Source organism: Zasmidium cellare, assembly GCF_010093935.1.
Source record: "Zasmidium cellare ATCC 36951 unplaced genomic scaffold M409scaffold_17, whole genome shotgun sequence".
Lineage (NCBI taxonomy): Eukaryota > Fungi > Ascomycota > Dothideomycetes > Mycosphaerellales > Mycosphaerellaceae > Zasmidium > Zasmidium cellare.
Window position 1 is genome coordinate 505,581 of NW_022986961.1, and position 25,450 is coordinate 531,030.

General features: G+C 53.0%; 12 protein-coding genes across 12 annotated transcripts; 6 read left to right on the forward strand and 6 right to left on the reverse strand.

The window, feature by feature from the left end:
• Positions 1–779: 779 nt before the first annotated feature.
• On the forward strand, positions 780–1,781 carry M409DRAFT_22953 (uncharacterized protein; the record flags this gene model as incomplete). The annotated part of the gene is made up of 1 exon (XM_033806567.1): positions 780–1,781. The coding sequence occupies one exon, from the start codon at positions 780–782 to the stop codon at positions 1,779–1,781; it is 1,002 nt and encodes a 333-aa protein (XP_033667790.1).
• Positions 1,782–1,886: 105 nt separating this feature from the next.
• M409DRAFT_22954 (uncharacterized protein) lies at positions 1,887–3,194 on the forward strand (the record flags this gene model as incomplete). Its single annotated transcript, XM_033806568.1, has 1 exon — positions 1,887–3,194. One exon carries the CDS (start codon positions 1,887–1,889, stop codon positions 3,192–3,194), a length of 1,308 nt encoding a protein of 435 aa, XP_033667791.1.
• A 531-nt stretch (positions 3,195–3,725) lies between these two features.
• M409DRAFT_66435 (uncharacterized protein) lies at positions 3,726–4,522 on the reverse strand (the record flags this gene model as incomplete). The annotated part of the gene is made up of 4 exons (XM_033816940.1): positions 3,726–4,059; positions 4,118–4,164; positions 4,228–4,325; positions 4,402–4,522. The coding sequence occupies 4 exons, from the start codon at positions 4,520–4,522 to the stop codon at positions 3,726–3,728; spliced, it is 600 nt and encodes a 199-aa protein (XP_033667792.1).
• A 2,078-nt stretch (positions 4,523–6,600) lies between these two features.
• Positions 6,601–7,033, reverse strand: M409DRAFT_54674 (uncharacterized protein; the record flags this gene model as incomplete). Its single annotated transcript, XM_033812782.1, has 2 exons — positions 6,601–6,765; positions 6,869–7,033. The coding sequence occupies 2 exons, from the start codon at positions 7,031–7,033 to the stop codon at positions 6,601–6,603; spliced, it is 330 nt and encodes a 109-aa protein (XP_033667793.1).
• Positions 7,034–8,340: 1,307 nt separating this feature from the next.
• On the forward strand, positions 8,341–8,777 carry M409DRAFT_54675 (uncharacterized protein; the record flags this gene model as incomplete). The annotated part of the gene is made up of 2 exons (XM_033812783.1): positions 8,341–8,599; positions 8,644–8,777. The coding sequence occupies 2 exons, from the start codon at positions 8,341–8,343 to the stop codon at positions 8,775–8,777; spliced, it is 393 nt and encodes a 130-aa protein (XP_033667794.1).
• Positions 8,778–13,427: 4,650 nt separating this feature from the next.
• Positions 13,428–13,636, forward strand: M409DRAFT_22958 (uncharacterized protein; the record flags this gene model as incomplete). Its single annotated transcript, XM_033806569.1, has 2 exons — positions 13,428–13,561; positions 13,618–13,636. The coding sequence occupies 2 exons, from the start codon at positions 13,428–13,430 to the stop codon at positions 13,634–13,636; spliced, it is 153 nt and encodes a 50-aa protein (XP_033667795.1).
• Positions 13,637–13,837: 201 nt separating this feature from the next.
• Positions 13,838–15,334, reverse strand: M409DRAFT_66436 (uncharacterized protein; the record flags this gene model as incomplete). Its single annotated transcript, XM_033816941.1, has 1 exon — positions 13,838–15,334. One exon carries the CDS (start codon positions 15,332–15,334, stop codon positions 13,838–13,840), a length of 1,497 nt encoding a protein of 498 aa, XP_033667796.1.
• A 920-nt stretch (positions 15,335–16,254) lies between these two features.
• M409DRAFT_22960 (uncharacterized protein) lies at positions 16,255–19,395 on the forward strand (the record flags this gene model as incomplete). The annotated part of the gene is made up of 1 exon (XM_033806570.1): positions 16,255–19,395. The coding sequence occupies one exon, from the start codon at positions 16,255–16,257 to the stop codon at positions 19,393–19,395; it is 3,141 nt and encodes a 1,046-aa protein (XP_033667797.1).
• A 357-nt stretch (positions 19,396–19,752) lies between these two features.
• Positions 19,753–20,775, reverse strand: M409DRAFT_66438 (uncharacterized protein; the record flags this gene model as incomplete). The annotated part of the gene is made up of 2 exons (XM_033816942.1): positions 19,753–20,389; positions 20,441–20,775. The coding sequence occupies 2 exons, from the start codon at positions 20,773–20,775 to the stop codon at positions 19,753–19,755; spliced, it is 972 nt and encodes a 323-aa protein (XP_033667798.1).
• Positions 20,776–21,409: 634 nt separating this feature from the next.
• On the forward strand, positions 21,410–23,084 carry M409DRAFT_36646 (uncharacterized protein; the record flags this gene model as incomplete). Its single annotated transcript, XM_033810587.1, has 5 exons — positions 21,410–21,551; positions 21,607–21,764; positions 21,814–22,010; positions 22,062–22,482; positions 22,533–23,084. 5 exons carry the CDS (start codon positions 21,410–21,412, stop codon positions 23,082–23,084), a joined length of 1,470 nt encoding a protein of 489 aa, XP_033667799.1.
• Positions 23,085–23,221: 137 nt separating this feature from the next.
• Positions 23,222–23,737, reverse strand: M409DRAFT_22963 (uncharacterized protein; the record flags this gene model as incomplete). The annotated part of the gene is made up of 1 exon (XM_033806571.1): positions 23,222–23,737. One exon carries the CDS (start codon positions 23,735–23,737, stop codon positions 23,222–23,224), a length of 516 nt encoding a protein of 171 aa, XP_033667800.1.
• Positions 23,738–24,720: 983 nt separating this feature from the next.
• On the reverse strand, positions 24,721–25,326 carry M409DRAFT_66440 (uncharacterized protein; the record flags this gene model as incomplete). The annotated part of the gene is made up of 2 exons (XM_033816943.1): positions 24,721–24,844; positions 24,899–25,326. The coding sequence occupies 2 exons, from the start codon at positions 25,324–25,326 to the stop codon at positions 24,721–24,723; spliced, it is 552 nt and encodes a 183-aa protein (XP_033667801.1).
• Between the last annotated feature and the right edge of the window lie 124 nt (positions 25,327–25,450).

Sequence of the window (25,450 nt, forward strand, 5' to 3'; positions counted from 1 at the left end):
AGGATTCGGATCACGGCTGACACTAGTTTCGTCCCGATTGTACGACGTAGTTGTGAATCGACTCTTTCCACCGTTTGTTCTGGTTGCGTCACCAGGTGCAGTGTCGTGAGGGTCCTTCATAGGTCAGCATTGATTTGATGATTCAACAGTTACGAGCGACTGACCTGGAACAAAGCCAGATAGCACGGCTGTTGCCAACCCATGCTGTTCAGTGGTAAGGCCGGCTCAGGTATGTCTGACTATGTGCAAGCGATCGAAAGTGGCAGAGTAATGTCCTTTATAGCGAACCTCTCGCTCGTAGCTGCTTCACCGGAGCCGCAGAAGGTGGCTGGTTCCAATTTCAGGCAAACGTGCAGCTACGGTGGCGGCGCACAAGCATGTGTGTGACTGTAGCAACCAATTGTATCTCGACACGCTGCAGCCGGGCGTTGATCAAGAGCAAAGCCACGGAGGCCGCCTGGTACTCAACAGGGCTGCCATTGAGGACGCGAAGGCTAATCACAGGTGAGGCTCACTTACATCAAGATTCACACCACATTTGTAAGGCCATTCGATCACTTTTCAAGCCAGCAAGACTGTTACTAGCAAAGGCCATCACAGTATTTTGTCCAAAGGACGGCGCTCTCTCGACAGTGAAGAATAGACACGGCGTACGCTCTCCTATTAACGCTTTTGGACCGTTCACTTGAGCATTGGGCGAAGGTAGAGGACACGAAAATCTGAAAGGGAGGCTGCGAGGTTCCAGCTTGAACTGGACTTCAGGAGCAGCGGGCGGTAAAATGGATGTGACACCTTCGTCGTTGCCTGAGATACCGGAATATCAATACGCGACCCTGAATCATTCGATCAAAGAGACCAGGCTCGCCGAACTCCTTCCCGGAAAATACGATGACGACATACACCTCAAGATACACTGTGTCTCCCTGAGTTCTTCAAATGGCGCCCGACCAGAGCTATCAGGCTTCGCCGTTGGCGACCTACAAAAAGATCTTCCCCCCGATTGGACAGTGCGTGAAACCATCAATGGAAGATTCATATTCGAAAGGAAGAAGGACTACAGGCCAGATGAGCCTTATGAAACCTCTTGGGAGCACCCAAAGGCCAAATTCGAACCTGTTCCGAACAACTACAACCTTCTTCATACAAAGCCACAATATGAGGCCCTTTCGCATGCTTGGGGCCCGAAAGAAGATCAGACAGTTGTGATTATCGAGCAGACTTCAACGACTATCGAGTACTCGGTAGAGTCTGATGCGAATCACAGCAGGCACAAGGACAATGTTACAAACGAGAGCAACAAAAGGTCCGCTGAAGATTGCACGATTCCTCAATCAGCCAAGCGAAGCAAAATACGCAACGGAGAGAATGACATAATCGCAGGCGAGTATATTTCACGAGCATGCTTTGATAACGAACCTGAAATAGGCATATCGTGCCTATCGATACAAAGCGAATTAGCCACAGCGCTCAGACATCTCAGGCACAAGAATCGGTCCAGGATGCTGTGGGTGGATAACATTTGTATTAACCAAGACGATGTTTCGGAACGAAGTCACTTGGTCCGGCATATGGGACACATCTACAAGCTTGCTCAAAAGGTCATCGTCTGGATTGGTCCGGAATACGATGACAGCAAGCGTGCGATGTCCAAATTAGAGTATTTGGGTCGACAAGTTGAGATTACCAACCAAGGATCATGGCGAGTGAATGCACCAGGCTGTCTGGAGCCAAATTGGTCGAGGACCGCGGTTCCACTGCCTTATGATAGGGAGACCTGGTAGTCAATCACAAAGTTACTGGATCGAACTTGGTTCAAACGACTATGGGTGTGGCAAGAGGCCAAGCTTTCTAGCGACGAATCAATCCTCCAGTGCGGCCAGAAGAGCATGGAACTATATCGGTTCGGAGCAGCTGCCTGGTGTGCTGCTTCGAAGTTCAACACAATTCCACCGGGCTTAATGGGGCCCCTATTTCGTGCAGGCGACGCGGTGCTGCGACAGTTTGATGAGCCGTTTCTCCACACCCTCTTGCATCTGAACGGCAAAGGATGCCGTGATCCTCGAGACAAGATATACGGTGCTCTCGGACTCGCCCCCGCTCTAGTTGCCGACAAGATCGTACCCGATTACAACAAAAGTACAGAAGAGGTATACACAGATGCGGTTGTGGCGTTGTGCGAGGCTACCGGCCGCATCGACTTTTTGCTTGCGTGCGACCTTGTGAATCGTTCATTACCGGGCCCTACGTGGGTACCGGATTGGTCTGTGGCACAAAGATTGAGTCCTCGTTGGCTCCTGAGTACAACATTGGCCAGCAGTATTTCGGTTTCGACAGCAGAACTCACCAATACGCCAAAACCTACACTTCTTGTGCAGGGCGTCGAATGCGGAACGATCTCTTCCGTGAGATTAAGAGCACCTGAGCATGATGATAACTTGGAAAGTCTGGAGCCCGTCATCAGGTCTTGGGCCCCGGAATGCGTCGAGAATGAAATGTATATCAACAAGAAAGAGAGCCTTCTGGATGCGTTCGTGAAAACGGTCCACTGGAACACACTCCGTGAGCGGTGCCCTTTAGACAACGCGACCTTGACACTGGACGATGCAACAGAAGCTATTAGGGAGATTTTGTGCGCTCCGAACAAGCAGAAGGCAACTGATAATCGTCCTGATCCAGGCAAACGTTCATACAAATCCCGATACAGAGAAGCTCTTGGAAGAGTCTATATCGAGTTGAACAGTGGATACATGGGAATGACTTCTGCCGAACCTGAAGAATTGGACATTGTCTGTGTGATCCTCGGATGTCCCCTACCTATGATCTTACGCCCCCACAGCTCTGGCCGCTACCAAGTCGTTGGACCAGCCTACATCCACGGCCTGATGGATGCAGAAGGTGTACTGGGTTCACTTCCTCAAAGCGTTGTTGTGCAAGTCGGAGCTTCGTCAGGATGGTATGGTGGAGTCACTTTCCGCAATCTTGCAACCAACGAGACAGTCAGCGAGGATCCTCGGCTGGGAGAAGTCCCTTCTTCGTGGGTGCGAATCAAGGCAGACCGAACTCCGAACGACCCGTTACACTTTGTCAGGTTCCGCGATTTGGCCACAGGAAAGACAATAAATGGAGATCCAAGGCTATTGCCAGATCACCTCAGAGCCCGTGGTGTGCCATTGAAACCGCTCAAACTTGTGTAAGCTCAGAGTGTAAATACGCCGAGACTGACACTCATCGAGTCTGAATCAGCTGCCCATGCCGCAGCCTTTGGATTGTTGAAGCAGCGTTGATTTTCCCAAGCGCGGCGAAGGCGACAGTGAGGACAGCGAGCTAATAGAACAAAGTGAAATCCACATACGACAGCGCAGCGATGGACCTGAAAGTTCTGGGTGGTGGATGGTAGCTATTCAGAACTGTGAGAGAAGTACCAGTCCCAATATATTCACTAGACATCACACATGTATGTCCCGAACGCATGACATCGTAAGACCACGGGCACTTGTAATAGTCTTTTCAATGCTCCCTGAATAGTCTGTCCCGTGACTGCATAGTGATCATGGACGGAGGCGCAAACTCAACGATACTGTAAACTGAAGGGCAAGCTAGCAAACCGACCGTAGCCTTTGATGACTGGCACTGAAAACCAAGATGTTCATTCAGATTATGATTACACTGCCATCCTTCCCCTACCACCCGTCATATAGATATGTACATAAACGACGTATCCTTTCTTAAGCAATCTGTCCCCGAACCGCACCAGGAACAGCCACATTCGTGTGCACATCCGCAAAGAAGGCAGATGGGTTCGCCTCAATCTGAGCAACGTTGAAACCCACACCGGTGTCTTGGCCAGTAGCGTTGTTGATCACACCCGTCTGGAATGGGCCCTGGAGGCAACCGATGCTGACTCTCTCTTCTGGGCTGCCTTCGTATGCTGGGTTGGGGAAGGCGATGCGTGGTGGACCAGACTGGCCGCGGGCAGCCTCGTGGATATGTGTTGCGGTGTCCGCTGGGGACTGGTAGGTGGCGGAGCCGAAGTTTTGGAGGCGGATGTTGTAGCAGATGCTGAGGGAGCTGGTGTTAGCAGAGGCGTAGGAGAAGGACAGGGCAGATATTGTCTTACAAGTTCTTCTGGGAGTTGAGGCCGAACTCGTAGTAGCCGACGGCGCCCTGTGAGGAATAAGTGGTCAGCTGCCAGGACAAGTTACTGCAAAGACGGTGGTTTTGACTCACTGGCTGTCCGCCTGTTGGAGTGGTACCGTTCACAACCTGGTCAGGGGTGGCCTTGACAGAGAAAGTCGAGGTGAACTTCCAGTAGTCCTGGATAATGACTGTCAGTCATAAGAGAGCCATATCTAGTCGTTCTTCTTACCGAGCCCTTGCCCTTGCCCTTCCAGTCTCCCTTACCCCAACCCCAGCCCTTATCCTTGCCGTCCCATCCTCCGTTTCCACCCCAGCCACCGTGAGCTTCTGGAAGAGCAAAAGCGACGGCCGAGAAGAGGGAGAGGGCGATGACGGAGGTCTTCATTATGAATAGAGATTATTCGAATTGGTTTGTTGGTTCGTTTAGCGATTGGAAGCAGTGAAGCGATTGATGAGTTGTTATGGTGATCGAAAGCTGATTGTAATGAAGTGATTGAGAAGAGAGGAGGGCTTTCGATACTTATGTAGCAAAATGTCAACGCCTCCTCACGGTGGGGCTGCAATCAGGATCTTACGTCGTTCTGGCATTGGCATCTCGCACAATGCATTCCTGGGCGTCCCAAAGATTCATGAGGATCAACGTGTGCCATGGCCCCGACAAAGGTACATTTGGAATTGGTCATGTAGATTGGAAAGAAGTGCATACTGTCAGTATGACTCTCGGGCTCTTTGGGCTGTCAAGGCGGAAGAGTGTGCAGCCGTACAGCAAAGCGTACACTCGGCGGTGTTGGCAATGCTGGGCAAGAGATGTCTCCAATGGAGAGTGAGAAGGTACCCGAGCTAGAGGCCGGCGTGAATGGTCGTCGGAACTTGCCAGTGGTAGGTTCAGGGCAATCCGGGGCGCAGCATGCGCGTGTCATACACAACGTGGGCATGGCATTGTTGGCGAAACTCGGCGTGGTAAGAACATAGGTCAGTCCCAACCGTACGCAGCCTAGTGCTGGCCAGATGTAGCCGCCAAGTGCCTGAAGGGGCAGCTGAACTTGGCAAGGAAGTTAAACTCTAAGCGACGGTCAGTCAAGCTCTCTCTAGCCTTTCTTGAGCTCCAGACCCAGGCCGTTCTATATCATCATTAGGAGAAGCTGACGACATTGGCATCTGTGCCGCCGCATTGCGGTTCGTCGAAGCACTCGCGGTATTGCAGGTATTTCTCCCAAAGCAATTGAAGAAGAGTGGTCTGGAATGCCGCAGGTGTGCAAGCCCACACAAAGTACTGCCAGGCTTTGGGGCTTAATTACTGCAAACATCATCAATAGCAGGCCAGTGCCCCAGACACGGGTCGTAAGTACAGTACTTCGCGGCCACCACTCGACATCGTCGCACTTGGCAAAGCAGGCAGGGGACGGACAATCCGGCTTGTCGCCTTTACCATCGAGCCGTAGTCTGAGTCGAAGTGGCTTTGCTGTGGATGCTGTGCCTCGCGAGCCTTAGGTCGTGAAGAGTGCTTATGGTAATCTTGTCTCACGCGAGGTGCCAAGGCTCGTAGTTTTCCTTTGACAAACCGTGCACTGGGTCGCAAAGCAGTTTACGCCGTGGACGTTTTGTCTAGCATTACAAACGCGTCTTGATGAGGACACCGTCGGCTTCTTCTCTTCCTGATTGATGATGCAGCGATCTTGGGGTGTTGCCAGGGAAGGACGTGGCCTCGGAGAATTTCCTGTGGCAGCCAAGACAACAGTTGCGGCCAAGGCAGATGGCGAGATCCTCTGACGGTCTCATTACAGTCATCAGCATATTGACTGTCGCCTCATGACGTGGGCCGCGTCTTCGGATGGTTGCCAAACGCTTCGCGCGATGTTGTCGTCGAAGAGGTTGTTGGCGAAAGAGATGGAGCAAGGGGAGCCCCAGCCACGTTACCGATTCCGGGGCGAAGGAAGGGCAAAGTGGAGACAGGCTTTCCGACCTCACCTCTACAACACTTTCGCATCTCATGCCCTTTCTCATACCTCTCCCATACTGGTGACCGAATGCATGTCGATCGAAAGGATTGGAGAGGGAATTAGAATGTCTTGAAAGAGCAATGGCGTGGAAATGCGGAAGAACGATGATGGGCTCGGAATTAAGAGCAGGGGGAATGCACGGAGAGTAACAACAAAGAGGTCTTTCTGCATGGTGATGGACTCGATGATGCATCGGATACCGAGGGATGGAGAAGCGATGGGTCAAAGAGCCTCGGCATGGTCATTTTGCAGCCTACCCAGGCTCTTCTGCGGTCGAAACCCTGGCCGAATGAGCATCATCCGAATGTTTTGTATCGCAGGTAGAGCCATTGTAGGTCTATAGCCGCGGTATCATACTCTTTCGACGCAGCCCAGGAGTGCACTGTTGCTCCTCGTGGGAACCTTTATGACTGCTGAAAGGATCGATGCCGATGACTCGCTGTCGCTTTGTCCTGCTGTGGTCCTAGAATTCGCCAATGTTTCGATGTAGCCTGCCGCTGGAACGATTCCTGGCCACTTCCGCTTTCCTATGGACGTACCATGTCTCAAACTGTGCGGTGCCAATGATGCCATATCTTATCCCTGGAGTATCTTGCCTATCGAATGCTCTTCCAGGCGAACGAATCGACTAATGTCGGGTTCAGAAAGGGGTGTGTGGTGGAGATGGAGGTGGAGAGCGGTCATTCGCGATGTTCAGCAATTGTACGTCAGGGACGAGCGAGGCGACTTACCCGCTCTCTGTTGGCCTTCTCCTGGCGCCGAGCGCGGACACTGTCCATGAGGCAGGGCTTCTCCTGGCCCTTTGCCTGCGCCTCGAAGGTCTTTGGCGCGACGGCGACGGACACCTTCCGGTGCAGCGCGGTGGTGATTCGCATGAGGAGCACGAGGAGCTTCATCTTATGGCGCTGTTCTCGAGTTTTGGATCTGTGTCTGTGCTATCGAGGCAAGTGTCGAAAGGCTGCCGAGGGTGGTGCTTGTTGGATGTTGTTGTCGGAGAAGGGAAGAAGACGACGCGGATATGGTTAAGCTGCGCCCGGTGAACGAGCGAAAGCTGCTCAGCGTGAAGGCCCACCAGCATCAAAAATTCACCACGACCTCACCATGCTCTGTAATCGATAACTGTGGCATGGAGGTTGTTGCGAAGGCTACCAAGGATCCCCTCCGACCGTTCGAAAAATTATGTGATCGATCGTTGGCCTCTGATGGGGGCGTTCGAGTAAGCGGCAAGGTTGCTTGTCTTGCACTCCTCTTGCCTAGTAGCTGGACTGGCCGCGATTCCTCAACCTGCAGTCCCGCCTTTGTCCCTTACTGGCACTTCATGACTATTGTGTGGGAGTTCCTGTGGTAGTGGTGTTGGTGATGCACGTCTGGCGTTCCTCCGCGGCGGTGTAGTCCCCCAGGGCAAGCTGATATCGCTCAACTTCATCACCACTCCAAGCACAAAATTCGATAACATCACAACACCACCTTATTGTGCATCCAAAAATCGATACGGTGTTTGCGATGGCTATGGCGAAGTTCCTCGATCGACTTTGAAGGCCGTAAGTGCAGTGCTGGGGCATTACCATCGATCCGGGCAAAAACCTGAACCATAACCACAACCAACAACCCAAAAAATGGCAAAACTTGAGGAGTGTCCGCTCAAGATATACCTTCGTCCCACTAATTCAGGGTAATTAGCCCGTAGTGGTTAAGACTAGGTTTTTTGTCGCTCGAATGCCGTTGCCGCCGTGCCGCCGTGCCATTGCGCCATTGAAGATAAAGGAAATATACGTACCTGTGCCCGAAGGCGAAGGACATCAACTCCGCGCACCCTATATAGGTAAGAATTGGCCGCTCACTCTCGGCGAACTTCGGCCGTGCGGCCGCGCTGCAGAGCAGGAGAAGACCCCCAGAGTAGTGCCCATGCATGAGCAGAGGTTGGATTGGGTCTCGCAGGTGAAGACCAGCGTGTAGACGAGTATTTGCTCTTTCTCGAGGATTGCGCAGCCGTGTGTAGCAGTGAACAGGCTTTTGCAGTACCGCTCTCCATCGCTGCTGGGCTCGTTCGTTGGAGGAGGTCTTCCTCCCGCCGCCCAGGCGTGTTCAGCAGACGGCCAACAACCACCACACCGACCTGCGCTCACCACATCTGCATGACCAGCGAGAGAATCACCACAACTTCAATCAATCCACAACACACCGCAGCCATCCAAGCCACGCAATGTCTAGCAACGAGGTCACTCCCTGGCCCGGCACCAGAGGCGCCTTCGTCGGTCGTCGCAGGGGCGTCATCAGCCTCCACGATGACCGCTTCCCCGGCTACGACCACGTAGTCCACAACTACCGGATGTCCCTCGTCCGCATCAGCAGCAGATATCCCGCCGATCGGGCGCGAGACTACTACGACGGCTACTGGGTGGGCTCCGCGGCTCTCCATCGAGCGACGGCGATGCGAGCGCAATGGATGAACATCCAGCTCGGTGAGTACACTCCTGGCCCGCTCTCTGTAGGTGGATTCCGCTAGGTCCATCACCAGCGAGAACGAGCGCCTTGTCGAGCGCCAAAGAAGTGCACACAGCATTCGCGCGGAGACCGACCGCGACGACGACCAGCATACGCGACGAGGAAGAGAACGATCCAGCACAGCGACGCGACTAGGGCAGTGCAACGAGGTGTCCTGGCCGCGAACAAAGACAACTCACCACCCAAAGAAAACCGCTGGTTTTCAACAGTCGCGTCCGAGGCGTCATCCTTTGTCCTGAACAAAGCAAAGAGCAAGGGAGAGACTGGACGATATCGATCAGCCGAGGCAAAGGATCTTGGCTTCAGGGGCATGGCAGACTACCATGCATAACCATAAGAGGAGGAAGCAGATGTTGGATCAAGCCGAATGACCATGACACCTCCCACAAAGACCATTCCATGACCGAGAGGCCTTCAGCTGCCCACAAGCATCGACATGATAGATTTTCAACAAACTGATCGTTGGTATCGCCATTCGTCGAAACAGCAAGCAACCATTCAAAGATCTTGAGCAGCAAGTGCTTAGTAATTCGGCAATGGCTTGGGTCCACAAGGCTTCCTTCCAGCCAAGGATCTCCAGCAGATTTCGGCAGCTGCTACGACCAGATCGTACTTGACATCTTCGACAGCGAGACCAAGCAGCACACATAATCGCATAGGAGGCAGATGCAGTATCAAACACCACACACCACACACCCAGACACTCCTTCACAACCGATCATACCGACCAGAGGTGTCAGAGGGCCACAACACTACCTCAAAAACCATCCAAGTCGAAGCAGGCATGAATATGGTGTCAGGATTCCGCCTAGCTGCCATCAAGTATCCGCTGGCATGAAGCAGCCTTCGAGAAACCATCCGATCCGCACTTCCGATATATCAAACACTCAGTCAAATACAGAGCGCCGAGCTACCAGGCCAGCATTGGAAGCGCCCAAGATCCATCATGGTCGATAGCGACACAAAAGTCTGACCCAAGAGCCACTGGGAGCTGGAATTCTGGACGTCTGCATGACATGCGAAGCAACTTCTGGCGATGAACTCAAGTAATTACCATGTCCTGGTAATACTTCAAACCCGTACAACAAAGCGCATTCAGGCCGAGGAGATGGTCGAAGGCCTTGAACAAATCATCGAACAAAGACCCTCCCCGTCAGGCGTTGCATATACCAAGGAGCGCAATGTACGTCCAGCCAACATCAGGTATCCTCAAGACCCTCCAGCTCCGCTGTCGATAGTCACCAGGCGCCAACCAGCGCGACTGGAGTGTAGCTCGATGGAGCGAAAGCCGCATTCGAATGAAATCAGTGCCCACAACAAATCGAGATTCCGTGCTTTAAAACCAGTGCGGCTCACAATGTGTATGCATGGACCGCAGACCCCAGGCTATGACTTCTTAATTCCTCGGTCGGAATTCCATCTCTTTACCAATCGAAGCAGATACGATTTGAGAGCCTTCAGTATTCGGAAATCTGGCTGCTCGGAAGACGTGCCATAGTCTCAAAACGAGTTGGAACCAAGGTCTGACGACAGCGATCATCCGTACGAGCTGTACAATTTCGACTTCTCAAACACCGATACCAATCTGCGGCTGCACGGATTCAGCTCGCCATGCGATTGAACACTTCCGAACGAGATGCGTTCGAATGATGAGTGTCTTCGTCCAGTCCTAAATGCGGCCGCCTGAGCTCTGCTGCCGGCAGTATGTATCTCAGATTCCCACAGGCGAAACGATGTGTCTGCATGAGCCGCAGACCTCGATGCTCTCTGGCACATCATTATCGCCACCCAAACTTGAAAATCTTCAAGCGCTTCCTGACCATTTCTTCAATTCGGGTTTCCGATTGCTGCCGCACGACCTCAAGCCACTTCGAGTTCGCTTGGCAATACCTCAAACTATGGGCCCGGTGTCTTGGCGCACCCGAGAAGGCTGCTGTATATCCCGAAAGTAGCCTCACAACCACGCTCGCTCGGAGCAGCAGGCATTGTGGATCTATTCAAGCTCCGCTGTGGCAATAGCTCCTGCGCCAACATGACGTGGTGAGCGCATGCTCCATATTGTAGGCTTTTGAGGAGGCTCATAGAGAAGAGACACCCCCAGCCTTGTCATGGTCGATATCTGGTTTTCAGCTTCTTCACCGCAAACGATGTGTGAGTCTCGCCCAAAAGCCCAAAACAACCGCCGAGCTTCTTCCTGTCTAATTTGCAGCTTTCAAAGATTCCCACCAAGGCGGCCGGGTTCTGGAAAGGAGATGAAATGAGCTGCCGTCTGTGGAGACCTTGCTCTGGCGGGGACTGCAGTCCTGTATACGGCGAAGAGCCTCTTGTCGAATTATTCCATCTCCCAAGCGACGTCGCCGCTAGCGCTCTGCTTGAATGTCCAGAACCTTTGACTCCTGCTTGCTGTCGTGCCGGCGGGCAAAGGCCATTGCGAACGATGCAGTGGCGATGCCTCTGAGTTGTATGTTCCAAGCATCATGTCCACAGCAGGCACGACTGGCCTCGTGCAGTACACCCTTATATGCTACACATTGCACATAACTCCCGACTTGGCGTATCCGCAATCGCGTCCACAGTTGTGCATTGGTGCCTTTCGCTGCAAGGTCGGTCCCACGTTCTCATCGAATTTTTGGCTTTGAGAGCGGGTCACCTGAATGCAGTCGTTCTGCCTACCATCTCAGTGAAAGACACCGGCAAGAGAGGAGGTCGAGGTGCGACAAAAGCGGCGCGGCACTGCAGACAGTCCATGACTAGTCCTTCCAATGATCAAGCTTGGATCTCCCGCCTCTTTCTGAGTAACGTCGCATGGAAGCAAATTCCGTAGATGCATGGCCTCCGATGGAAGGTGTTGCATTCCTCGGTCTTCCCAGCCCTGCTGTCCTTCTCTTGCGATCCTCCTCTTGCTGCAGCACGATTGTATGGTGGATCGATCTGTGGCGAACAATAGCTTTGGAGTCTTCCCCATCAATCGCTCAAGTGGCCGGCTCGGACACTCTCGGAGTACGTCGTGGCGTTCGTGATCGTTGCTGCTTGCTAAGGGCTGGCTAAGGTCAATTGCGTACCGATCATGATGCGGCGGGGGGACGGAGGTGATGCTCGAGTGGCGAGTTTGCTGGTTCATGCGGTCCTTTCAGACCTCCTTCAGGCCTGAAATGGGAGCTACGTTCAAGTCAGAGATTGCGGTGGCAGACCCCTGGCTTTGCTGCGATGGCAGTCGGTGGCAACTTGGTGCCGTATGTACGCTAATCCTGTATCCTACGGCCAACACTCGCGGGCCCAAGAGGAGGCAAATGCAAGACCTGCGCCATCCTTGGAGCTGCCACGAAGGTAGTCGCCCACTCTTTGAGGCCCAGCCGGTCGCTGTCGCGGATTAAGGTGTGGTATGGTGTAGCTGGAGGTGTCTCTCAAATGCCGTCTCTTTCTTGCCGCGGAGGGCCTGTCAACCCAGCCTGTGCTATTGAGCAGTACTGAGTCGCCAAAACTGTGCCTAGTGCCTCAACTGCTAGGCTTTTCTTTGCAGCCGTCGTGCAAGCGGTTGTCGGGCATCCTGTTGTGTACCTGCCGTGGCGTAGTACGGCCATCTGAATGCCTCGAGGGCGTGTCAAGAGGACTCATGAGCTTGCTGATAGCATGAAGTGCCTCTTCAGCTTGTCGAGAAGGGCCTAGGAGATGCTGCTCGTGGTTGCGTGGCGGAGGTCGTGTATGCGGGAAGTCGTCTATTGCCACCAGAGCCAGCGCTATAACGATGAGGCCCTGTCAAGGTCGCTGGAGATGGTTATTGCCAGCTCTGAACCCTCATAGATGCCATGGTGATCGATTTGAGGATAGGTGACGCCGTCCGCGCGTGTGGCGATGGCACCCTGGAGGACGGCCAAGCGATATCCACGGAGCTGATAGGCCTCTGTGGTCAGCCTCTACTACTATTGGATTGTCTGCATGATGGCGCCGTCGTGGAGTGGGCTGTCATCCGCACCGGTCGCACGACCACCGCCCCCGTCGCGTCGACCATCGAGCCCTGGGCAGCAACGGCGCGGCCACGCGGTAGACAAAGGTCATCACAAACACTACAGGGAGCATCATAAAAGCCAGTAGAACAACCTCAAACGTACCTGACCCTCATAAAGAGCCTACAGATAGTCCTACACGCGCTCAAAGGCATGCACAGCCAGCACCGTTGATCACCACGCGCACAGCAAACACATACACGGCGAGCACAACGACACAGCAACACAGCAGCAACATCAATACATGGACGAAGAGGGTAAGCATCTTCTTCAGGCCTGCGCCAGCGGCGACGACATGATGAAAAAGCATTCCTGCCCGAGGGCGCCATCAAAAATTATGCGACTGAGGCCTGGCTAGGACACTCATAGCATCCTCTGGCCCCGCTGTGCAATGGAGCAGAGGAATGCTAGGTGGTACTCATTCATGTGCGAGCCCACCCTCGCAAGGTAAGTATGAGGAAGGAAGAAAGTTGGCTCGAGGACGAGATTGAGCTGGCTTAAGTACTTTCGAAAAGGTCCGTGCACAGGGGCTCCCAGACTACGGTGTTTCTGGTACGGTCTGAGGACTACGCGCGGGCTTCTGCGTTCGGAAGGAGCGTGGCCGGCTCACGTGAACTTGCCGGCCTCAGGCAGACAAGCCCAGCAGGGAGCACATTGCTTCAACTTGAAGACATCCCCATCACGCTGCCAGCAACCATACCAACAACAGCAGCAACAGCACCACCACCACCAAGCAATCCTCGGAGACAACTTCAAATTCTTAAATTAAAACAACATCACAATGGGCAAGAAGTTCACGGCGTTCCGCAAGCAAATGCGGCTGCTCTGCTGCTTCGGCGTCCCCGACGAGGATTTGGTCCCCGAGCCGGTGCCCCTCTGGATCCGGCAAGTCGACGAGGTCTTCCCGGGCGGAAGGTGAGCGTCATCATATCAATACCAAGATGGCAAACAGGCGCTGACAGGTAGAGTAGAAACCCACGCGTCTCCTGAGAGACAAGGCCTTCGGGCACCAGCGAGGAGGGCGCTGAGCGTAAGCCACCACACCACCACCAAAGACACCGCACAAATGCTCACATCGTTACAGAAATCGCTACCACATCATGAACGACCAGAGTGCTGCAGAGGCAGCAATGAAGCTGGCCACAGCAGATAGCACGGAGAATCGAGCTCTTTCCGCTCCACATTTATCATTTACTCATCGTCTTCCACATGGCTCCGTGCAAACGGGCTCCTCGCGCGCAGCTGTGGCCCATATCGTTCGAGAATGAACGGTATGGGCGCCAGCAAACACGCGAGCGCCGCAATGATTGTTCCCGCCCACTGATATCCTAGGTTCCTGAACATGACTCCCCCCACCATAGGAAATACCGCACCCGCCACATTCCTCACCAAACCGATCCCTGCCAGAGCACTCGCCGAGTACTGCATATAACTCTCCTCACTGTAAATCGCCACCATAAAGATCAGCGTGAAGAAGCTGAAGCCGAAGAGCGCGGTTGCGAGGATGGGTACAATCCAATGGATACCATACTCTTGCGGGCACGTCCATGCGAAGAGAAAGAGACTAATGGGTAACAGGACAGCGGCAACTTTTCCAAGCTGCACGCGAGCTTCTGGATCGTAGCGCGCCTTGCCAGTGTCGTTACCACCGAGAAGAGCGTCTGACTCCGAGCCTTCTGACGTTTTCCGGTCGCCGTGCACCCTCCTTTGGTAATACCTCTCCTGCCAAATGCCAATGACCGGGGCGATGCTGATGCCGAAGACCAGTCCGAGAAACGTGCAGCCAATTCCGAGCGTGTCGAATCCGTACCCAGCGCCACCAAACACGATGCTGAACGCACCATTGAACATGAAAGAGAGGCCGTACAGGAAGCCATTGTACAAAGCACCAAACACCACAATCATCTCCGTGCTCAAGAACCGTAACGGGCGCGCCAGCGTCACCGTGAACAGCTCCTTCAGCGACCTAGCTTGTGCTTCGCCGGGAATGACTTCGTTCTGTCGTTTCGCTCGTCGACGGAGAAGGACCGAATGCCTTGTCTCATTGTTGAACGCAAGCAGGACAATCGCCATCTGCAGCCACAGGATACCGCAGATGCCAAACAGCGCCCAGAACACCTCCCGCCAGCCATGGTGCTGTGCCACCAAGCACATCAGAAAGAACGCAAGAGGACTGCCACAAACTGCCGCCCAGAGGAAGATGTTCATTGCCGGGCCGACTTGATCTCTATGCCAAAGGTCTGCGATCGTCCCTCCGAAATTGGCAATCGTGACACTCGCAAATGTTCCCGATAGAAACCTCAGAACGAAGAATCCGGCCAAGCTCTGCACAACGGCCGTACTTGCCAGAAAGACCAGGAAAGTAGCATAGGGGATGAGGTACAAGGCGGTTCTGCCGTAATATTCGCTCAAGGGAGCGATGAACATTGGTCCAAACGCCAAGCCAAGGACATATAGCGACAAGCCAAGTTGTGCGAGTTCATGGTCGATTTGGAAGTCGTCCGCAAAGCTGCCACTAGCCGGAGAGTACCCTGACGCCCCAAAGGAAACCGTAAGGTCGACAAGACCTATGCTGAGCACAATGCCCCATTTTCGCCAAGCAGGCCAGTTTCGAGGATTCCCGGGGTCGTCGGGCGTGAACTTCGCCACTGATTGTATTGTACTTTCATCGTTTGATGGCTGAGCCATGTCGTGGACTGCCCAAGTTGTGGTAGAGAAGAGAGGGAAGCATTCTCGTGGATGGAGAAGATGAGGTGATGTCGCATGACGTTGCTATTTTGGAAAAGCATGGGCCTGCTGATATGAAACCAGGTGAATGATTGGATGGCCAGCATACGGACCCGAGTCCGCGAGATAGCTGCAAGACACCAACTTTATGGTGTGCTTCGTTCCCGGGCTATGACCGGACACCTACTACAACACCGCTTTGGGACTTTGCCATCGCTAGACAGAACTCAAGGATACCTGGCGCGATGAAGGGTTGATAGCTTGAGCTGAATCGCCTGCTCTGCAACGACCATGAACGGTTTTCCGCTCACGGGTCCGGCCTCCACCGATGCTCGGAAATCAACACACGATACCCAATAGGCCCCGCAGAAATGCAGCTGCAGAATTCTTTGAGATGTGTTGGAGGAACTGTGATGGCGAGAGGCATCAAGCTTCGTCTGATTGAGCGTTCTCCTGGTGCAATTGTGCACGAGAAGAATCAATCAAAACGAGAACTCCTGAAGTCGAGCATGAAAAGAGCAGCTCACAGCGTGCAGTAAGTCTTGCCCTGGAGAAAGTCCTAGCGATAGGACGACTTTCCGACTGAGGACTTGTGCTTGCGCTTTGGATCCACTCGACGTGGATTTGCAGCTGATCGGATTTGCGGAAAAGCGCTTGGCCTGACGCCGGATTTGATTTGTGGCTCTTCGCCACCTCGCCTCGAAGCTCTCGATCTCGGAATTTGGAGGTGCAGCGCTACCGGAAGCGACAAATGCCGTCTTGGGCAGTCGACGCGGAAATGCTGGCCACGACAACATCCATGTTGAGCAGCAGTCATGTCCTATATCCCAGGAAACGTTTCTATCGGAGTTGGGTCAGCATCGACAGTCGCTTCTAACAACATGGCGACTGTACTCTCACAACCGGCCGCGAGCCACCCAAATGGCTTCAAGTCAATATCAGTAGAGACTGTCGAAGTTGCGGATGTCGATTCCATCCCGGAGCTGGAGTTGGAGCAGCAAGAACCCAGGACTATCGATGAATTGATACGACTGCGAGCAAGGCAACCTGGTCACGATGAGCCAATTATCTGCTACCCTGATGAGGGGACAAACTACATCGAATACACGCCCAAGGATCTCGACCGACTTGTCGATCAGGCTGCCTGTGTCTATGCCGAAGTTATTCCGCAGCGAGTACACTCGGATCAGCCTGTTCAAGTGGTCGGAATGCTTGGAGACTCTGACTTGAGCTATCTGATCTCACTGCTTGCTATATCTCGACTTGGCCACACTGCACTGTTGCTTTCTACAAGGATCACCGACGAGGCTTACGAGTCGCTTTTGTCGAGCACCAAGGCAACGGCACTGCTTTACCAATCATCATTCTCCTCAGCTGCGTCAACAGTTGCTGCAACGATCCCTGGCCTTCGGACAGCACAGATTTCCGACAGCAAGGACTTGGGCAAAAGAACAGCAAGACTTGCTTCTGCAGCACTAAATCCACTGCGAGAAACGAAGAATGGATCATTCATCATCCACTCCAGCGGTTCAACGGGCTTGCCAAAACCAATCTATCAAACCCACAGAGCCTCTCTTTACACATACTCCCAGCACTTCGGACTAGTGGGTCATCTTACTCTACCTCTGTACCACAACCATGGCATCTGCTGCACATTCAGAGCAATTCATTCGCGGAGGAAGATCTACCTCTACAACGCCAAGCTACCTCTGGCCTCCCAGCATCTGTTGAACACTCTGAATGAACACCCGGAGATCAAAATCTTATACGGCGTTCCATACGCACTCAAGCTTCTAGCAGAGACTGATGAGGGCATAAACCTTTTGAGCCGGCTCGACATTGTCATGTTCGGTGGCTCAGCCTGCCCAAAGCCGATCGGAGACAGCTTGGTCGAAAACGGCGTAAACCTGGTCGGTCACTATGGCGCAACGGAGGTTGGTCAGCTTATGACTTCTTTCCGGGACTTCAAGAGCGACAAGTTGTGGGATTGGTTGCGAGTGCCAGACAGGCTTTTGCCTTTCCTCAGCATGGAGCCACGAGGACCCAACTTGTTTGAATTATGTGTGAACGACGGTTGGGGATCGAAGGTCGCAACTAATCGCGACGATGGCTCTTACGCTACAAAAGACCTTTTCGAGCCGCATCCGACCAAGCCGAACACGTGGAGGTACTATGCTCGCGTGGATGACACGATTGTGTTGGAAAATGGAGAAAAAGCTAATCCACTGCTTGTTGAAGGCGTGCTTCGACAAAACCGGAACGTCTCAGAAGCAGTCGTCTTTGGTGCCGGCAAGCCTCGTCTTGGAGCTTTTGTCATTCCCAAGCCAGAAACTGAAATGGACAGCAAAGCCATCATAGATTCAGTCATGCCGGCGATTGAGCAAATGAACAAGGAAATTCCCGCATATTCGCAGCTGTCCAGGGACATGATCAAGACCTTGCCACCTGACACGGACTATCGAAGAACAGACAAAGGTACTGTCATTCGGGCGGCATTCTACCGAGACTTCGGCAAACAGATCGATGCGAGCTATGTCGATGAAAAAGGAGGCTCCCTCCGGCTGTCGAAAGGCGAACTGACCACTTTCCTGCGCAACGAATTTGCCAGTAGGCTTGCCGCCAAAGGCGACATAGATTTCGACGACAATACGGACTTGTTCAGCCTGGGCGTTGACTCCTTGCAAGCCATTCAAATTCGAAGCGCGATACTCAAGAACATCGATCTTGGTGGCAAGGAGCTGGGCCGCAACTTCGTGTTCGACTTCCCGACTCTCGACCTTATGGCAAACGAGATACTGCGACGTCAGACCAGCCAGCCTCAGAAGACGAAAGTGAGTGTGGAAGATCGAATGGCAGCTCTGGTCGAGAAGTACAGCGACTTTGATCGACATGAGCGCATCGATCGGGAAGTCGATGGCGACTACGTTGTGGTGACTGGTGCAACGGGTTCTCTTGGTGCTCATGTTGTGGCACGACTCGTATCACAAGAGCACGTCCGAAAGATTTACTGCCTTGTCCGCGCTCCGTCAGCCTCATCGGCGATTGCCAGAGTCGAAGAATCGTTGCGAGCTCGTCGAGTTTACAACCAACTCAGCCTGGAAGCACTTCAAAAGATTGTTGCGATTCCCTCCGACTTCTCTAAGAGTTTGCTTGGACTTGACTGGAGATTGTACGATGAGATCGCCCAGAACTTAACACATGTGCTTCACCTCGCCTGGTCTGTCAACTTCAACAAAAATCTCGAAAGTTTCGAGACAGATTGCATTGCAGGAGCCAGGAATCTGATAAACCTTTGCCTCAAAGCGAAACGCCCCCAACCAGCCTCGTTCAACTTCTGCTCATCCGTCAGTGCTACTGTCCGGACACCAGGAGGCATCGTTCCAGAAGCACTGCCCGAGTCTTTTGCATATGCACAAGGCATGGGTTATGCTCAATCAAAACTCGTAACAGAGTACCTCTGCGATCGGGCCTGCCGAAAACGAGGCATCAACGCTCGTGTCCTTCGCGTCGGTCAAGTCATTGGCGATACTATGAACGGCGTCTGGAACGCCACTGAGGCCATCCCTATGATCTTCCAAACAGCAAAGACCGTTGGCGCTTTACCCAGACTCGACGAAAAGCCTTCGTGGCTTCCAGTCGATGTCGTCGCTCAGACCTTCATCGACATCGGATGTTCGAACACAGAGCAGCGCTTCTTCAACCTCGTGAATCACAACTCCTTCCACTGGACCCAAGACCTGTTGCCCCTGCTCAAGCAAGCTGGTGTACAGTTCGAAGAAGTCGAGCAGAGGGAGTGGATCAGGCGGCTGAGGGCTTCCAATCCAGACCCGATGGCGAATCCTCCCATTAAGCTGGTCGACTTCTTTGCGAGCAAGTACGATACTGACGAGGCGCGGCCTTCGTTAAATCACGAGACTACGGTTGCGAAGAAGGCATCGGAAGCGTTGAAGCATGTAAGTGTCATTGACGCAGAGCTTGTTGGCAAGATTGTGCGGTACTTGAGAGAGGTCGGGAGTTTGTGAAGGAGTGCAGGAAATAGCCCTTAGCATTGGGTAGGTAGTTGGGCTGCGGATATGTGGCAGCTATACATGGTGAATAGACGATCACGGGGATTGCAAACACTCCAACTTCACTCTTTGCCATTCGATGGTGACTCGTCTTTGCACTGTAGATGTCTTTCCAGGGCGAATCAGATCCTTTCTTTAGGTTCAAGCTCGCATAGAGACCATCACCAAAGCCTTGAACTTCTTACTGTTTTGGAAGTATTTCTCGTTTGAGGAATTTCTTTTTGGAAGAGTGTGGCATATGGTTCTTACTTTTCACTCCATGTCTATCAACCTAGATCGTTACAGATCCAAAAAGCTGCATCCCGCCTCGAACTAGACTGTAAACTTCACCTTATTCTCCGCCGCACTCTCCTTCGCAATCTTCTTGACCGTCTCCTCCCCATCCTCACCGAATATATCCACTCCCCACCTCTTGGGGTTGTTGAAGCGCTTGTGCCTCTCCAAAGCATTCAGCTCATCGAACGCAGATTGCGGAAGCTCCTTGACCTTGAGGTTGGTGGCGATTCTCGAGGGAGTCACACTCTTCGGAAGGACGACCGTGCCGCGCTGAACGCCCCAGCTCCCTAGAACAGTGCCTGGGTCCATGTCTAATTGCTTCGCCACCTCGTGCACTTTCGCATCATCGACTGTGCGTGGCTCGCCGGTCTGGTTGTTTCCAAGGGGCGAGTATGCTTCTACGAGAATGCCCTTTTCTTTGCAGAACTGCGTCAGCTCGGGCTGTTGGAGGTATGGGTGGGCTTCGATCTGGTTGACAGCCGGGACGACGGAGGTCTTGCTGAGGAGGTCTTCGAGTCGGCGGATGTTGAAGTTGGAGACGCCGATGGCCTTGACTTTGCCGGTGGAGAGGAGCTTTGCCATGGCGTTGTAGGTCTCTTCGATAGGGGTGTCGGAGAGTTTGAAGACGCCTTCGTCGTCGAGCGGGAACCATTTGTCGCCTGGGGTGAAGACCCTGCATGTCGTTAGCGGTTATCCAAGGCCTGTAGGTCTGACTGAGTCTTACACTGGCCAATGCATAAGATACAGATCCAAGTAGTCCGTCCCGAGATCTTTCAACGACTTGTCCAGCGCTGCCTCAACATCCTCAGGTCGGTGCTTGGTGTTCCACAGCTTGCCAGTCAGGAAGATCTCATCTCTCTTCACACCAGACTTTTTGATGCCGGCGCCGACTTCATTCTCGTTTCGGTAGATCGCTGCGCAGTCGATGTGACGGTAACCCTGTCTTAATGCCTCTTCCACAGCCTTTTCGACCTCATGGGGAGCTGCCTGCCATGTCCCAAAGCCCACAGCTGGGATCTTTGCTCCGGTCTTCAGCTTGAAGAAGTCGGCGAGAGGCATTGCGAGGTTTTGTCGATCTTGTCGTGTGCTGCTGGGTGAGAGAACGTTCGTTATGAGAGCAGGAGAAAAGTAGTAGCGAAGTGGAGAGAATCTTTTGTCTACAAACACCGATGCTGGGGAGCTTCCACCTTGCTGGCTGGCCTATCGTCTGGGACGCCGATACATTGCCGATGTCGTGCTGGACATGTGTTTATCCGCAGAGTAGGGCCATGGATAATTGCGACCGCATCCACCAGCGGAGAGCTCTGGGGAGGTCTGGCGCATGGTTTGCGGAAGGATGCAGCGGAAATGTATCAACCTCTTTCTCAATGGCAACAAAAAAGATTTTGAGTGGCGGATGTTTAGTGAATGAAAGACCCCTCTGTGGGGCCTCCACGTCGGCGAACGGCGGCAAATCGTGATTGACGGTGTTGAGTTGGTTTTCCGAGCTTCCGCTTGCAAATCCGCGAGACATATCCGCCCGTCTTTCCATTCACCTACTCCACACAATCATCGTCTCCGCTCCCCAGAGCAGTAGCGCCGGTGGGAGAGGATCAAGCGGGGGAATTGACAATGTAGTATTTGAAGAGCCAAGGCATCGCCTAGGATGCCAGTGTGCTTGGTTTCATGCCAATTCTTGCCACGTGCAATCACAATGGCGCAGTACGAAGACAAGCACAGCCTGGACGACAAGCCGGTGACTGAGTTCAACGAGTCGCCAGTTGCGGAGGATGCCAGAAGCCAGCTGGGATTCGATGGTTTGTCGTATGAAGAGACGAGGAAGATCGAGAAGCGCTGTATGTTTGACAACATGAGCTTTCGTTCGGAAGGAGACCGTTGACGAAAATCCAGTGCTGCGCAAGATCGACCTTCATCTCATCTTACCGCTCTTCTTTCTGTTCATCTTCAATATATTGGACAGGAGCAATATCGCCAATGCTAAGCTTGGAGGCTTGAAAGAAGATCTGGGCCTGACAGATACCCAATACCAAACGGCCGTGGCAGTAATGGTGAGCATCCCAATGGAGGCGATTACAGGACATGGATTGACATGCCTAGTTTGCTGGATATCTTGGGGGCCAGATCCCGTCCAACATCATCCTCACGCGGCTGAGGCCATCGTACTATCTGCCGGCTGTGATCTTCATCTGGGGTGGCATTTCCCTGTGCTTTGCTGCACTCAAGAACTACTCCGGTATCTTGGCAGCACGCATTTTCCTTGGCATAGCGGAGAGTCCTTTCTTTCCTGGAGCACTGTAGGTGCAGGGCATTCAACGTTATTCAGCGGCAAGCTAATGCTGCGACAGACTGATGATCAGCTCATGGTACAAGCCCAGTGAGATTGCTCCTCGTGTCGCCTTCATGTATTGCGGCAACACGATTGCCAACGCATTTGGCGGTCTCATTGCTGCTGGTGTTCTCGATGGCTTGAACGGGGCCGGTGGGCTAGAGGGCTGGCGCTGGCTGTACATTATCGAAGGAGCTGGGACCATGGTCGCTGGAGTTCTAGCATTCTGGCTGCTTCCAGACTTTCCTCGCAGTGGCTCAAAGAGTTGGCTGACGCCACAGGAGCATCGCTTGGCGGAATGGCGAATGTCACTGGCAGCGAATGACGAGACCGATGAGAATGGAGGCGTGCGTGAGAGTCTCAAAGCTGCGCTGTCAGACCCCAAAGTTTGGATGCTTGTGCTCGTTCAGAACATGAACTTGACAGCACAGACCTGGACGGTGAGTCGTGTGAAGGCTTGGCTCACGGCAGTGCTGACCCTTCAATGCAGTACTTCTTCCCGTCGATCGTCAAAACTCTAGGCTTCGACACTACAGTAACCCTTTTAATCACAGCACCGGTGTACTTCTTCGGCTTCTTCACAGCTCTTGGAAATTCGCTGATCGCAGCGAAGACCGATCGGCGAGCAGTTTTGATCGTATGGCCTCTGCTCGTAGACATCGCGGGAAACGTCATGGTCATAAGCTCCCATTCAACAGCAGTACGCTACACGGGCATGTTCCTGATGTGCGCTGGCTCGTACTCGGCATTTAACGTCGTCCAAGCATGGGTTGCAAGCACCATTCCCCGAACCCGCACGAAGCGAGGAATCGCGTATGCACTGGTCAACATGTTCGGAAATCTTTCAAATGTGTACGGGTCGTACTTCTTCCCGGACTCTGACGCACCGCAGTATTGGTCTGGCGGAGTAACGTTGTCCTCGTTCGCAGCTGGGGGGATTGTTTGCTCTGCCGTTCTTGGCACATATCTATACCTCCAGAACAAGAAGGCAGCCAAGGTCGAAGAGGAGACTGGACGGCCACAATATAGGTACATGATATGAGGAGGATCTTCTGTGTCGGATGGGCCCCGTTGAAAGGCGCACAGAGGTCGCTCAGGAGCGCAGAGATAGGCGTTTCCCTCCCGCCTGTTGCAGCCAAACAGCTGTAGAAATGATATAGATTGAGCCAACGCAGGTTTCTACTCCAGCTTGATCTCCGGCAATGCAGGCGGTGGTCCAGCTCCGGCATTGTTCGCAACCCGCCTCCAACGCAGCACAGGGATCCTCACATCACCTTTGATGACAGTCGTCTCTTCGCCTCCCAGCACCAGAACTTGATCGTCTTCCTCAAAGCGATGCGATCGTACTTCAATTTCGCCAACTCGATTTGGCAAAATACACAGCTCGAACGAATGCCTTAGAACCTCTTGCTCTTCTGGGCCTTCCTTGGTGATGTAGTAGGGTCCAGCATACGTGAATGAGCGTTTCCCGGCCTCGGCCCATTGAGGCTCTGCACTACCATCGAAGCCCTTCTGTCCAGGCATGAGCATCTGCGCAGACATGTAGCCATCGCACGTATACATGATGAGGCCGGTCACGTTCTTGGTCATAGGATAGGTAGGCCGCTGCACCGTTGAGTCTGCTGCGGGATGGGCAATATAAGACTCCAGCTTCCAGGTACCTTGCAATCGCTCGTGCAGAGACCTATTCGCCATGGTGGAGTTGTGCAATATCAGATCGAAGTTGTTGAACTGAGCTGGGACTCGTAACAAAGAGTCCCTGAAGTCGCCGTGGAGACGAGCGTGTACACTAGGCTGTATCTGGAAAGCCTCCTGACCTCAGTGGAAGCAACTGCCGTCAAACCTCCTTCGTGACTTCGGCCAGAGAATTGTAGTGGAGACTGGTGTACAGAGCTAGACTCCAGGGAGAGGTGAAAGTGTCGAATGGATCCTGATGAGTACACATATAGCAATCTTTCTCGTCTGAAAATGGTGTTACGGTCTTTTGGCTATGTGGTCTTGGGTTTGAGAGAGTAGATCTTTGTCCGTACGGGCCCGGTCTGCATCGATTCGAGAGGTAAGATAACATAAATATGCAAGAGATGGATGGCCAGTCCAAATTGCACTACGTCTATGCTAATGTTGCGGTAAAGGAGGCATGTCCAAGACAGACGTGTGAGGTTGAAGCTGAGACAAAATTTGACTTTGCGCTAGTCTGCTTTCAGCCCTTGCAATGTTGAGGCATTTGTGCGCTGTTTGGATAGCTCTTCTTCTCGCCGTCACTCACTGACTTCAACATCACGTCCTACAAGTACTGGCTAATGACGAGAGAGAGAAGACCCAAGATGAATCTGCCCATCACTTCGCTCAAATCCAACAGTCCACACATCGTCGCACAACCAACACAGCCAACAACAACAGCTTCTAGACGCCCACATGCAGTTTGCCAGGAGGCTGTTCTGCTTCGTAATGTCTCCCTAGATTCAAGCCCAGGACACCAAGCTATCAAGCCAGTCCAGAAGTGGAGGAAATAGCAGGGAACAACACCACGCCATTGACGTTGACGTTGAATAACCATTTTCTGGACTCAGGAGATTAAATCTCAGTTGATTCTTGCATATAAGCAACTACCACACAGTGTGAGGCTACCCAACGTCCAGTCCATAATCTTTAAACCATCGTTAGACATTCAAATCATCCTAATGAGCATCGCAGTGCATCGCCGACGTTGGTGACCAGTCCCCAATGATGAAACTCCCAAGAAACGTGCCACCGAGAATAGACAAGAAGTATCCAACGTTCATCGTCATTACAGCCAACATACTTTGATTACGGGTCAGTCGATGCTTCATCAAAACAGAAGAGGGTTTGACTTACAGCAAGTAACTCACACCAGCCAGGATCGTGTCCAGTACCGCCCTCACCAAGGCCTCATTGATATTCCACGGCCTCTTTGCGCCAGGCAGCAGATTCCACTTCATCTCCTCCTGCATATCTTTCCTCAGAATGCTTGTGTCTCTTCTGTGCGCCCACCAGACGGCAAGCGCGGGGAAGTTGGCTCGTATCGCAATGATGCCGCGAAAGATGGCGGCCAGGACGATCAAGAAGATGCAGGTTCCAGCGTATTGACCGGTAGTACCAGGCGACCAGGCTTCGGAGTACAGTGGCGTCTTGATGGAGCTGAAGAACACCATCATCATGTCGCCCATCGACATCATGCCCATTGAGTTCATGTCCATGCCTGACATGGACGAGTCGCTAGTCGAAGAGGGCATCATGCTACCGGAGGTCATCGTCATGGACATGCCTGACATGTCGCTCATCCCCGACATCGCGGTTGACGTGGGCATGCTCATGCTTGACATGCTGCTCATATCCATTTCGACGAATGTCCAGAGATGTGGTCAGACTGGATGCGACGTCGTATGC